The sequence below is a fragment of the Bombus vosnesenskii genome, unplaced genomic scaffold (genome assembly GCF_011952255.1).
Source record: "Bombus vosnesenskii isolate JDL3184/JDL3185 unplaced genomic scaffold, Bvos_JDL3184-5_v1.1 scf7180000013276, whole genome shotgun sequence".
Taxonomy (NCBI): Eukaryota; Metazoa; Arthropoda; class Insecta; order Hymenoptera; family Apidae; genus Bombus; species Bombus vosnesenskii.
Genome location: NW_022882934.1, coordinates 632,963 through 646,862, shown reverse-complemented (window position 1 = coordinate 646,862; position 13,900 = coordinate 632,963). Strand labels below are relative to the sequence as shown.

Below are 13,900 nucleotides of genomic sequence, written 5' to 3'. Positions count from 1 at the left end.
CACACATCGTGACCTTGAGCAGCCAAAATCTTTAAACCTGGACTACAGCTGGAACGTCAGCGGCACAGTGGATCGTGAAAATGGGGGAAAGTCTACGATGTCGACGATTTTGGCCGAAACAGATATGGAATTTTGCATGGCGGCGATGACCAGCGAGAAAATGTGAAATCTTCGCAGTAAACTCGTCCGAACGCGCGTGTCGCGCTGTCAACGGAAATACCTGACCGCTTGGCACCGCTTGAAAATAGATTGGCAGCAGTTCGCGTCGTTCGTTCGGCCATCCTCGAAGCCGGCCGTGCGGAGCGCAATAAAATCGAGTCGATCTTCAATTTTCCTCCCTTTCGCGCGGAACCGAGGGCCTTTGAAAGCATCGTTTATATCTCTCTTGTGATTTTTTACGATTGCAAGCCTTGCGCTTTTATTCGATACTTCGGTGAAAAAGGGAAGAAGAGCAGTGTGTTTCGAGAGTGATAGTGATAAATGCGTTTCGGAGGGGACAGTAGGTGAAGTCTTCGAAATGTCGGTCACCGCTGGCTTGCCGGGTTCATCGAAGCAGCCTGATAATTATGGTGAGCCTTGGACTTATTTTGTGTGATTATTGCGCTAGGAGGACCGTTGATGGGGCTCTCCTCTTTGAATCTTTTTGTCAAAATAATCGTGAATCGGTGGATGTTTGTTTAAGATGTACGTAATTGGATGTACAGGCGGTTTCGTAATGTATAAACATATTCTCAATAGGTACAAAATTATGGAAATTTTTATAGAATTTTGGATTTTGTAAAGTCTATCAGTCAGTTATTTGACATTTTAGCATTATTTTTTATTTACAGACAGTTAATCGACGGTTCTAGTAAAAGAATTATTATATTTATTAATTTATTTTATTCCTGCTTTACACCCGTTTTACACATTTTTATTTCAAAAACTGAAAAAAGCTTTTAGTCTTTACAACACGATTCATCGTGCACCATGATCGTTACGAAACAACATGTACCTCCAATAAACTTCGTCCAACAAACTTCGATCCATCTTGTTCGGCTTTTCATTCCCAGTCACTCTTTCAAAGCAAATCTAAAAGTCCGGCCTTTTAGAACGTCCTCTGAAGCCTCTGAAGACATTTTCGAAATTTCGTAACGCGTCGATGATGCGCCAAAAATTCTCGCTAGGTCTAGAATCCTTCTTCACAAACAGGTGAAACCAATCATATATCTGGCAACGACACAACGATCTGTGGCTATAGCCAGAGAATGGCGATTTTCATTCTTAAAATCGACGATTTGGTTTCTGGTCGTCTCGAGGGGTATATACCGAGGCTGTTGGATGATTAATGGCGACGTCCCACGCGAAAACGAACTTCCGACTCTGTTCGAATCGGACGTACGTTAGGTCACGATCGCCAGCCAGCCTTTCTGGATCTATTTTCAGTCGCGAAACCGTGTCTATGTCGGACGGGAATCTATCGTGACTATGCGTAACTATTCTCGTTCTACTTAGCCAAAGGTCGCTGCTGCTACCACGCCGGTGGCCACAGTTTTCCGGTTGGAATTCGTTTGTTAACTCGCTCGAACGCGCTCGTGTCACGCTTCTCGAACGCACTGCAGATGAGGCTGAAACGAAAGGCCACGGAATTCACATCGCCTAAACGTATTTCTCTCAATTTTTTTTCTTCTACCATTTTCTTTTGGTTGTAATTGAAGGAGATGAAAATTTATTGGAATATATTTTTGGTTCTTTTTTTGATAGATTTTGTGGAATTAAGAAGAAACGCGTTGAGTCAGTTCTCGCGACACTCGATGAAGATTGTGCATAGGAATATCGTGGGTGATTTATGATTATTGAAGTGTATTTTAGTATTGTTAATTTAAAAAGAATTTGAAGGTACACTAATAGATCTTCGCTAGTAATGTATATAATATACATATATATAGAAGGCTATATATGATATGATGTTCACTAGAAAAAGACTGACTTAACGCAGTTGTCTTGGGATTCTCATTGTTGGCCACCTCTTCTATTAACGAAAGTGTTTGTGATTCTAATCATCGTCTGAAGTGTTCTTCGTTTGATTCGTGTTCGTAATCACATACAATCTCCTTCAATATTACCTTTTGGACATCGTCGTTCATCGTCTTCTAACACAAGAGTGATATTAACACTTAACAGACTGACTCGTGACTCTATCTAACTGAACCTTCGTCGAGTGGTTTTGATGTCATCGCCATCTTTTAACAAGATTGTCTCACGAATTAATTATATTATCTAATTAATTAATTAATAATATTAACTATCTCCAAAGGCCGTAAAGAAGCTTAACGAATAACAAAATCCAGTACGTAACTCCTGGCGCCGATCTTCTTTAACACTAATCCTCTTATTTAGCACTTTCGCTGATGCTGTCTCGCTGTCGCATATCCATAGCTGTCGTGTTTTCACACCTAAAAAAAAAATATTTCGTGCTGTTACTCTCTGAGCTTTGGAAATTTGATAATACGTTAGGTGCAATAAAAATTCTAATAAAGCAAAGAATTTCCCAAAGAGAGAGAATGAGTTTGGCAGCAAAAGTGTTGATCATCAACACGTTCTTCGCTTCTATTTTTAAAACCTCTGAATAATTCCAAAAAAGCCACGTGCCCCGAATAAGACTAATTTAAAATGGTTCTAATCCATCGTCTTCTAACTGGTTTCGTCCGATCTAATCTCGATAGACCCAATTGCGACTCGGTCTAGCTAAATGTCCCCGTTAAAGCTGTTTCTGTGGAATCTCGTGTTGAGTTGGGCCACATGATCCTGGTGTTGGTTGGCCCTTTATAAAATTATTCGACGTATTTTTAATCGGTGCGATTCGAACTCTTCGACAAAGGCCCCGCCTCCCAAGGCACACCTCCGAACAGTCCCGCTGCCGTGTCCGCGTTCTCCAGGGTAATGGCAGCGAGCCAGACGAACAAGCAAGCCCAGAACCAGGTTCAGGGAAACCCCCTTGGATTAGCCGCGGTACTCCTACAGGGAGCACAAGGTAAATCGGGTGGTGAGAGCGCACCGAGAGGGAAGTACGGTAGAATCGATTTCGAGACGACTTTTAAACTTTTATATCTTTTTATATTACCGAAGGGGCTGACTTTTTATTTTTTTTTTTTTATTGCGTTATACATTTCGACTTTATATGTTTTCTTTAATATTACGTTATGTATTTCGACTTCATATTTGTTTCTGACTTTATATTGAAGATATTTACATTGATGTTAATCTTGAGTTTCTTCTTCGCGTAAAAAATTCTGTTTTCTTATCTTGTTAATTTTCCTCTACGAAGAGGATTTTTTAAATCTTTTCAATTATTACCATTTCTACTTTTATTTAAACCGAACTTGAGACGCGGGAGTCTATCGGGCTTCGATAGAATTGTGAATAACGCAGTTACTTTCAACGATTTATTTCTTATTAATTGTTAATTGTAAAACATCGTAAATTCCAAATAAACTGAGATATACGATCGTATAATAGGATAGATGTCAAAAAATATGTATATTATTTTTATCAATTATATAAAATATCAATTGTGATTAGTCTATTGAAATTTAGAAAATTCAGATACATTTGTCACTCACGAAATTGAATTTCTATTATTAAGAAACGAAATTTTAGTTACAATCGTCAAAGCTATAAACTGTAAAAAGCAGTAAAGTCGTAAAATCTTGGCTAGAGAAGAATAGAAGGTTAATGTCTCCGCAGTTTGTAATATCCGTGCCCTCCTCAACGTTTTACGTGCGCCATAGTGATAAGGATAATTACTCTTGTCTTTTATGGCGTTTCCGGAACAAAAGGTCGCGGGCATTAGCCCTTGCGTTTCTACCGTTCTTTCGGCTCTCGGTGGAGAAAAGTTTTTGTCACTTCCGCCTACGCCAGTGTCGATTGCTTTAAATTTCATCGTTCGAAGAATAAAAACAGGGATAAGGAATTATTCATCTATAATTTACTTATAGATCGAAAGGTCCACCTATTTTGGTACTCACAAACTTTACATTTCCAAACTTTAAAATTCTATTTTTAAGAAAATTGAATTTATCCACTGTATAAAATATTAGTAAACATTAAGGGATATTTGCTGTTTAAACGCTATACTCTTTCGATTGTCGAAGAAAGGAAACAAAGGATCCATAAGTCAGGGATGAATTTCTACGAAGCCTGTCCTGTCCAATCGAAACTCGTTTCAAAAAGAAAATCACGACAATGTTCGAATGAACGAAGGAACCTAATCTCGATTAAAAATGTCAGAGTTGAACGAAGAAAAAGTAAGAAGATGGAAGACAAGAAACTATATAGGCACATAGAAAGCGAAGTAAATAAATGCTGAATGAAGTGCGACGAAACGAAGAAAGAATCGTAGAAAAATAATAGAAAACGTTTGTGCTCCCCCTTTTTCTTTTCTTCTTTCTACTTTTTATGTATTATGCATTCGAAATGACGTACAAAAGGAATGTGAACGGGACGAGAATAATCGAACCCTCGTCGCGATATTACGAAGCATCGTTTTTGCTTCTTTTTTATCGGTGCATAAAAGTTTCTTTACGATCGGTCCCAGCAGAGACCTGCGAAATTGCAGACTCCCTTTGCGGCTATTATCGGAAATGCGCCTTCGTGGCGCAGGATACGAGGCAAGGATACTGAAATTCAGCCAACGAGCCCTACCCGACGAATCGGTAAGATTTTCTGTCGCGGTCGAACCGTTTCTGCCTGAATCGAAAGCTCCTCGATGTTTTTAGCAATGCATGGAGGAGCAAAGTTTTGTAAAAATATTTCAATACCTTGATTCAAGGTAATTTTGTTAGTAGTGGTTCTTTCATAATGCTTAAAGGACCAAATTTTGCAACTTCGAATGAAACTATTCTAAATAAAGGGTTTTAATAATAATTTCAAAGTAAACGCGGTCGTTTTGGAGGATTCGTAAGATTATTCGTTTAACATTAGAATTACGAAACATTTTTCATTCTTATAATTGCTAACAACATGCATTATATCAAAATAACTTTTATTGTAAATTGATCTATTTATTTTCCTTAAACTATCTTAAACACAATCATCTGTAGATAGTATATTTAATACAATATATTACAAATCATTAGTTCCAATGTTAAGCGAATGAAAGTTTTCCTCATTTTTTCTTTTTATATTGATCTCTGATATCTGGTTAGAACTAACTTCTCTCTAATTATCCTCCTTTAAATAACGACGAAAATAACCAAAAATAACGACGATATCAATTTTTACAATTCTCAAATGTAAATGGCCCCTCAAGCATTAAACCACTATACTGAGAAATTGAACAACGTTAAGCTCGTGTATCGTTCAAACAACAAAAGACAATTTACCAAAGCAGAAACAAGACAGAAGACCGACTCGCTAGGCAGAAATCGGTGAGTCCCTCTTAGAGTCGAAGCATGACTTGGACTTTTCTTTTCTCCCCTACAATTTTTAATCTCTTTTGGCCACGTACTTGGTCGAAGTCAAATTACCGAATATTCTCACGCTTCGCGTGCCTTAGATTTATTCACAAACCATTTTTGATGCTTGCGCTCCCCCCGCCACTTTTTGCCGTCTTAACATTTTCGTCCGCCATTTTTCACTATAGATGCGAACGTTACACAGCACCAATTCTCGATTCTCGATATTACGCACACATACACACGAATCTTCCCTTTTCTATCGAAATGGATCAAATCATTGCTCAACGAGGTCCAACGAAAAATTCGCCTGATCATTCAGCATCGCTTTTTTCATTGGAATCTCGTCGACGCTTCACCTAGTACTGTCTGATCTAGATGAAACGATCGAAACGATCGCAGAGTGTCTGACACTTTGTACTCGTTTGTTCGATCTATGCGAAGCTCGTTCACGCGAGCCACCTCGTAAACGCCTGCATTTTGCCAATTTCGCTTCCGATTACGAATTTTCTTTCATTCTTGTTATCTCCCCTATTCTCTTTTATCTCTTTTCTCCACCCGTTTCTTTTTTCTTTCTCTCTCGTTCTCCTCTTTTTTGGTATTCTCTCAACGACAGCTCGTTGCGCTCTCGTAGAAGTTTAATTTGCAAATGTTGATTTAAATAGAAATATCTGTTCGAAGCTTCTCCTGAATTTTATCCTCACATTCACCATCTCGTATTTATATTTACCTTGCCCAACCATTTAGATATTTAGAATTCATTTATATTTTTATATATTTATTTGCCTATACATTGTAATACATTACAAAAGACTTAAATCTTCCATGATAATTATATTCGACACCTTTCTACGTTTGCGTATACCGATAAACCTAGCCCAATGGTACATTACCATTTTCCTGCGAACCCTAATTTCCTTAATATCGTTGATGATAATTATATTCAATTTCTTTTCACGTTCGCGAATATCTACGTATCTAATCCAATAATTCGTTACTATTTCTGCAAATGAAACCTCGGTGTATCCCACGAAGAATAACTATCTCTGATAATAAAGCTGCCCGACTTTAAAGCAAATCCAATCGAATTCTATTATGAATCTTCTATTATCGATTCGTTCCATTCAAATTCATTATCCTAAAATCTATCGCTATTATCAACCTCGATACATACTGCTATAACGGTTAAATAAAACCATTGGAACGTACCATTTTTTTATCCTCATTATTAAAAATTACCCTTAAAACGATTGTCTTAATTTGAATTTAATTTGGATAAAGTTATTTGCATTTGAATACATACGAGAGTGCAACGATCGAATCATAACGATACGAAAAAAAGCGACCAAAAGCGACCGAGAGGAAGCTGTTCGGAGGCTGACAGTAGCTCGTCTTTTGGTTGGTTGGTTGCATGACTAGCTGGCAGCGCAGGAAGTGCTAGCAGCAGTGGTAGCAGCAGCAACAGCCAGAACAGCCAGACTGGCGCTTCACCATCCTCGCCAGCGGCCGTCTACATCGGCAACAACCACGTGGCGACGCCCATGGTATCGTCGCGACGCTACGACTCATCGAACAACGGTCTGTATACATTTCACACCTCTAACTGTGGCTATCTTCTCTGGTTACCTTCAATTTTTCTCCCCTTTACACCAATGCTGCTTTCACTCTTCCATTCAACTGTCGCAATTTATTTATTACAACAGTATTTATTACAACAATTATAAAACAGTGCTATTCGTAGATGAAATTTTTCATGTGACCTATCGCGGGAAGAATCTTCTTTTTAATTTTCCTATGTACAAAAGTCTTAGCAAAAATCTTTTGAATTTTCTGTTCTTTTTCTTTCTTAAATTTTCTTATTCGGATGAGAAAGTCTTATTTCTATTATTTTTCCTACCTTCGAGAAACGTATTTGAATCCGTTAAATGGAAAAGACGAGTTGACTCGTCGCTCGAGTTTGCCAATATTTTGAATATAATAACGTCATTTAGAAATTCTCCATTTTACAATACAGCACTGATTTGTTATATATCTCTCTTCTAAGCTTTCTTTCATTCATCCTCTTTATTTTCAGTTTTATCAACTTTTGGATCTTTTTGATTAGTGGCGATCATTTCTATTTAATGCATCGTTAATCAAATATTTAACTAAATATGGTCGTTCTAATTTCGTTAGAAATTAGGCGAGAAACGGAACTGTAAGTGACGATTCGGTAATTTCTTTCGCGGAGCTAATGAATTTCCAGGATTTCGAATGAAAATTGGATGTTTTGAGTTCTCCGCGATCGAGTTCCATGGAATTGCAGAGAATGTGTCACGTTGAATGAAATGGTCGCCGATAATGCATTTCATTGTACGGAAACGCGCTTGCTGCCGCATTGTGCGGCTTGATTGATTCCCGTAATAGCCAAAAGTGCATTTATCGCGGCGAAGCCTGTAAATCAGGCTGCCATTTCGCAAATGGAAGACACTTTCACGTTACATTGGCAAATAGCAGGCTAAAAACGTATCTCGCAACATTCTCACAACATTCTCCAAACTCGATGTCTCGATAATTCTTCGAATAGTTGACGTCAATGTTAATTAAAATTCGACGACAACGTGTTTTACAATTGGCTTCCAATAGAATCAGCATAGTCTCGAATATTCAAAGTGATTAAAACTCGCGTCACAGTTCCTTCAAGTCGCATCCAAAATGTCTAAACCCGAGATCGGTCCGAAATTATCTTGATGTTGTTAAAACTGGTTTTAAAGTGACTCAAAATTGGTTAGAAGAAATTCAAGCTCGTAGAACCCGAAGTAATACGAACTGAAATTGATTAAAAATAAACTAAAGTTGCATAGACTGAGTCTACTAGATGAAGAATCGATCAGAAGTAACTGAAAGTCGCACTATCTCAAAGTAGTTTAATTAAGAGTAATTCAAACTTTCGGTAGCTGCAAGTGACACAACTCAAAATTGTCTGGAATAACTTCAATTGACGTTTAAGTAGCTCAAACTTACCTAAAGATGATTCAAATTATTTCAGATTCTGTTTCTAAAGTCATAGCGTTGATAGATGCTTCGCATCTTTGCGCCAAAAAGATCTTCGATATTGTCAAGTTACAAATTAATTCCCTAAATTGCCCCGACTCTACGATTTTGCTCAAAAACGATGCATTAATCTTTCATCTCTTCGGCTTAGCTCCATACAACATACTCAGCCAACCAACCCGAGCCATATACCGCTTTGGCCAGAGGGGAAACGGCCTTTTAGCCCTTTTTCACCCTTTTTATTTTTGCATGAAACGGTGTTCGTTGACCCGTCTTCTCCCCATGTGTGTGTTTCTCTGCATGTTCCGGTTGCTCGCATCGCTGGCATGCCGCCTTGAATTCCAAATGCATACGACTCCAAAACGAATCTGGAATGAAACCATAAAAATCAAAAAACAAAAAACAAAAAATGGAACCAAAACGTATCAGAACTGGAGATTCGACGCGTGGGCGGTTCTGGATATATGCCACTCGGTCAAGCCGAGTGGTGCGACCCAGAAGATGGTAAGAAGAACACCAACGCCGGTAAGGTCGCTGAGAAGTCGAAAAATAAGATGGACGAGGAAGCCTGCTCGAAGCTTAAGCGGTGTTGCTTGTTGTCGTGAAGTTTTTCGAGTCTCGCGACGCTGTACGATCAAATGATAAAACTTTTATCACCACCGAGAAGATTTTTCTTCGATTCTTTCACTTTGTCCAATTTTTTTTTCGCTTCTTCGAGATTCTTCTACCTTTTCAAAAGTAATTAAGATCCATTCAAGCTCGAATAATCGTGTAGTCGGTAGGAAAAATTTGTGTATTTTCATTCATTGCGAGAAGACGAATGTTTATGCAAATTTATGTCTTTGTGCATAATAAAGAAATGGAATCGTCATAATGTCGTAACGAATACTACGTTTTCAATATTTTACGTATTTTTGCCTAGCGCATGTGTTGTGTGCGTTTTCTATTTGGAATCTCTTAAAGTAAATACATAATTTACCGCAGTTTAATTATAACAAATAGAAAGACAATTTTTCGGATTGTCTTGTACAGAAGACATAACAGTAAAATCGAAGACTAGTTTTAACATATCAAAGTATTAAGTATGCAACGTTGTGTATACTCGACATCGAGTGTGAAATGGTTAAAGAAGAATCGAAGATGGTTTTTTTAATTTGAATATAGACACCGACTTAGAGAAAAATTTGTTGAATATAACTATTGAAACCTGTTAGTGAAAGATCAATTTTATAGAAGTTTCTGAGAATCGTACGGTGTCGCGAACAGGCTCTCCGCATGTCTCTTGTTTTGCTTTTTCAAAATCGTTCCTTTTTTGGATATTCCCAGTTTATGGATGCCATAATTTTTTTTCTTAGTAGACCTCGTTGAATTGATCCGTGACACGATAAAATTATCCTTAATTTCCTCCATAGATCTTTAATAGAATTATACGTAATAATCCTTAGACTGTTGTCAATGATTGACAAATTATTAATAATATTAATTATTAACATCAATAATAATATAATTATCAATAATTCTAAAGCTCATTTATGAAAATTGAAGTCAAAATTTCAATTTTCATCGTGTCACGGGGTTTCTGTCGCGAGTAGTCACAGTTTTATTTTGGACGGCATCCCGCAAGTAGTAAGTATCGATTTTGATCGGACAAGGAGCACATCGACAGGCACGCAACGTCGTGGAGGGACGTCTCGCAGCGTTTGACCTTCGTACTACTAGAATCTTCGTGAAAAATGAATAATCCCGATATTCTAAGATATTTCCTCCTCCCTTTTCTTACATCGAACAAACACACGCTCTGACAATCGTCGTTGTACGAGACGGAGCATGCGAACCGAACAGAATTCTCGCGAATCGAAATTGTCTTTGTGCGTCCCTCATTACTCGCCCTGTATTATATATCGTCGTAGAATTTAATGCGCAAGCAGGCGCCCGTAAAATATCATTTCCCCATAAAAGAAATGTTAAAACGCTTTACAAATATATTTTGTTAGTACTAAAATTCACACTGAAGGTTAAATAGATATTAGATGATTTAAAAGAAGGTTAAACATTATTTATTGAAATAATTCTTTGAATTGTTCACAGTAATTATTTGCTGTATCCTACTTGTAGACAAATTGTAGGCACGTTAGAGATTTGTAGATTTTTAATTTTGACAACTAAATGATATTAAACACGCGAGGAAATATTTTCATTTCTTTTCGATGCTCAATTTGCCTGAAAAATACCTTCGACAATAATGAAGAGTTTTATAAACTTTGATATTAGGTGTAATTATCATCGATCGATTTAGGAAACATCCTATGTCAAATCCAAGTCCACTGAAAAATAAGTAAAAATTCGTTTAAATTACTTCGTAAATGAAGCACCTTGTACCCTTTCGCAGTAAATTTAATTCTATTAATTTAAATATAATTTCGATTAATGCAGAAAATATTCTTCGTCAAATTCGAATGCATTAAAGGGTCGTCATCGATCAAATGTTATTGACAAGGAAAAAGTATTATTAAGGGTTAGGCAATAAATCATGAAATATACCAAAAGATCGACATAGAAATGATATTTTACCCGCGTAGAAACATTAATTAGGCTGTCGCCCACGCTATAAATCCACGTGTAATCCATGTGTAGGCGCAAACTGTGAACGTACCAATAAACTTGTGAAACCCGATACGTTGTGTTGTATGAGAAACGAAACGAATTATCGGACAGGCTTCGTAGTTAATTACATTACTTTAAGCTAGTCTGCTGCTAGAAGAATGTTTTTTTTTAATGGGCAGCAGTCTCTCGCCTAACAAATTACTTTCCTTTTTTTGTTAAAAAGATACAAATAAAAAACGAATGTCGTGCGTAGGAGGTGCAAGTTATAAATGGTTCGAAGCTTCTACTTTTTTATTGGACGCTTCTCGTAACATACATATAGTATGCATATGGGGACAATATGCTTTTATCGTCGTATTGGCGATGCTGTAAAAGCTACGTATCTCGTTCTGCGTATCTATCTTCGTTTCCATTGTGTCGTTGTTTCTGTATCGATTACTTTTTATTTTTCTTTCTTTTCCTTACGCTCCGAAGGTGAAAGAAACCTGATATATTATATCTCGCGTGCACATCTGCATTACGTGCACGCGTATAAGGTGATTCATTGACAATAATTGGAATTTTAAAAAGGGACGAATCGTGTGAAACGTATGTCTGATCATTGACAATCTAATACTACTTCGAAATCGATTTCTTACTTTCTTTTGTTATATTTTCTCAATCGAATTTAAATTCCTTATTATGTGTTCTACATTTAATACGCGTTAATTATTATGAAGTAACTTTTTCATAAATTTTGAAGTACATGAATATTTGCCAAAATTTGTATTTCAATGGAAAAACTTAATATCCTTGTTCTACGACAATTTTATTTTATAATATCCTAGAATAATATTATAAAATAATATTGCATTTTATAATACTATCGTATTACTACTCTAATAGTACAATACGTCACTTTCTATAATGATATTATAGAAAATTATACAAAAAAAAATTCTTATATTAAATATTCTACGACATTCTGTAAAATTTTCTTCCAAAGCTAATCATTCAAATAATGTCGATTAATAATTAAATCGATGAATCACCTACGATGCATCGTAAGATACTAACAATGGCTTACAACGACCGTTTGCGATATCATCGTTTCATTCACTAGAATCGAGCGCACCGATTCCTCAGCCAAGCTGATCGTGCTTGCTCGAGCGTAACGAAGATCGCACTTCTCAAATGCGTTCGAGAATTCCTTCAAAATCAACGCGTTGCGTCACGTCGTCTTAACGTGGCACAGTGTCAGGAAAAGAAGCTTACCAAAAGCAAAACTGAAAATCTGTCGCGAAAACGATAATCTCGAAATACCAGCGAGAACGAAGAATCTCAAAGGCACGTTGCAATGAATGACAAGAGGGAAGAAGTTGCAGCAAGAAGAGCAAATGCTTTCAAGGACGAGATGGGACCTGAGGAGACGGTTAATCCTCTTGCGCGGGGATTAAGCTCCGCGACGTTTTTCTTTTTCTCTCAGCATCATTCTCTCAACATCATTTAAAAAATACGAAATCATAAAAAAGTAAGAAACAAAAGCAGGAAAAATATCAGTAGTGTTCGAATCGACAATTCTTTGCAATTATTCTTTTTCTGAAAAAAGGAAAAAGAAAAAACTGAGAAAAAAGAACGAGAGATACCCCAAACGGATAACATGATCGACAAAACCGGAAGTAATCGCCCCGCGGACCTTAATCTTCCGCGAAATCACGCTTGAAACACGCAGGAAGAATTTTGCTGCGATAAACGAGCCGTATAATTGTTAAAAGTAAAGAAAAAAAGAAAGCAAATAAGAAAAGCACACATGTTTAAGAAAAAAGAAGGGTATCTATATATAAATATGTGTATGTATATATTATATATATATTGCTTGTAGAAATAAGAATCGTGTGTCCTATCAAGACCTGCAGCCAGCTCTCGACGAACTCCCAGTGTTCAGGTAACGGAAGAACCTATCTCACTCACATCTCTCAAATCTCTCTCTCTCTCTCTCTTTCTATATCTATATTCTACATATATCGATTATGTCTATTATCTATATCTCTATTTCATTCTCTCCATCATCGAACAGATCAGCGATATCGTCTATACGAGAGGAGAGAAACGCTTTCCTTTTCGGGACGCCATTGAGTACTATACGTTTTTTTTTTTTTGTTTTTTCTTTTTTCATACATCACGAATTTTTCGTAACGTGTATTATACATATCTGTTGTCTCGCTTGCTCTGATGCGCAGTAGAGTAGTTACGGCACTGTGGTTACGCTCACGGTGGTGGTCGCCGGGCTAAATATAATTCTTTTGCTTTTTTTCATCGTATTATACGAAATTACGAATTAGAAGAATGATCAAAATCATCATGATCAATTAATTGTACAACTAACCATATTGATGCTTTTATTTATGAATTTTTTGCAACGCCACTAGGAATTCAAGTTGAATATATCTTTTTCATAAAATTTGAAACTCGCGCGGAAATTCTTCGCGCTCTCCATTCGATCATTTAAATCTTCCATATCGTGGGTGAAAGGGAAACGAAGATTATTACCACGTGATAATTATATTCGAACGATTGATTGTGGATGATGAAAAGAAAAAAAGGAACAGTTATCGAGGAGTTACTCTTCAAGGAACCAAGAAGCTTCTAGCGGTTATGAACAACGAGAGAACAACGGCAGTATCATTTTTTTCCTCGACGAGCTCGTCGAACAATCGATATTTTTTTCTTTCTCGTCGCCGGTGCGACGAATTTTCGCAGGTCCTCGAAATTCTCGTCGTTGCCGCGTCGAACATATCGAACGACCCTAACGACGCGACCATGGAATCTAGGAGAACGAGTTGACTCAA

At 37.1% G+C, this 13,900-nt stretch overlaps 1 protein-coding gene across 37 annotated transcripts in view; it reads left to right on the top strand.

The window, feature by feature from the left end:
- Positions 1 to 13,900, top strand: part of LOC117231927 (calcium/calmodulin-dependent protein kinase type II alpha chain) — a 149,254-nt gene that overhangs the window by 129,753 nt on the left and 5,601 nt on the right. For 11 of the 37 annotated variants that reach the window (XM_033490913.1, XM_033490924.1, XM_033490917.1 and 8 more), the window contains one exon: positions 12,934 to 12,996. The exons of 11 other annotated variants lie outside the window; for them this stretch is intronic. In XM_033490913.1, the coding sequence (XP_033346804.1) occupies positions 12,934 to 12,996 (63 nt within the window). Of the gene's footprint in view, positions 1 to 2,860; positions 3,014 to 3,639; positions 3,802 to 6,854; positions 7,014 to 8,897; positions 9,089 to 12,933; positions 12,997 to 13,900 lie in introns of those variants that run through there. 15 more of the 37 variants (XM_033490901.1, XM_033490902.1, XM_033490900.1 and 12 more) reach the window with 5 other exon arrangements.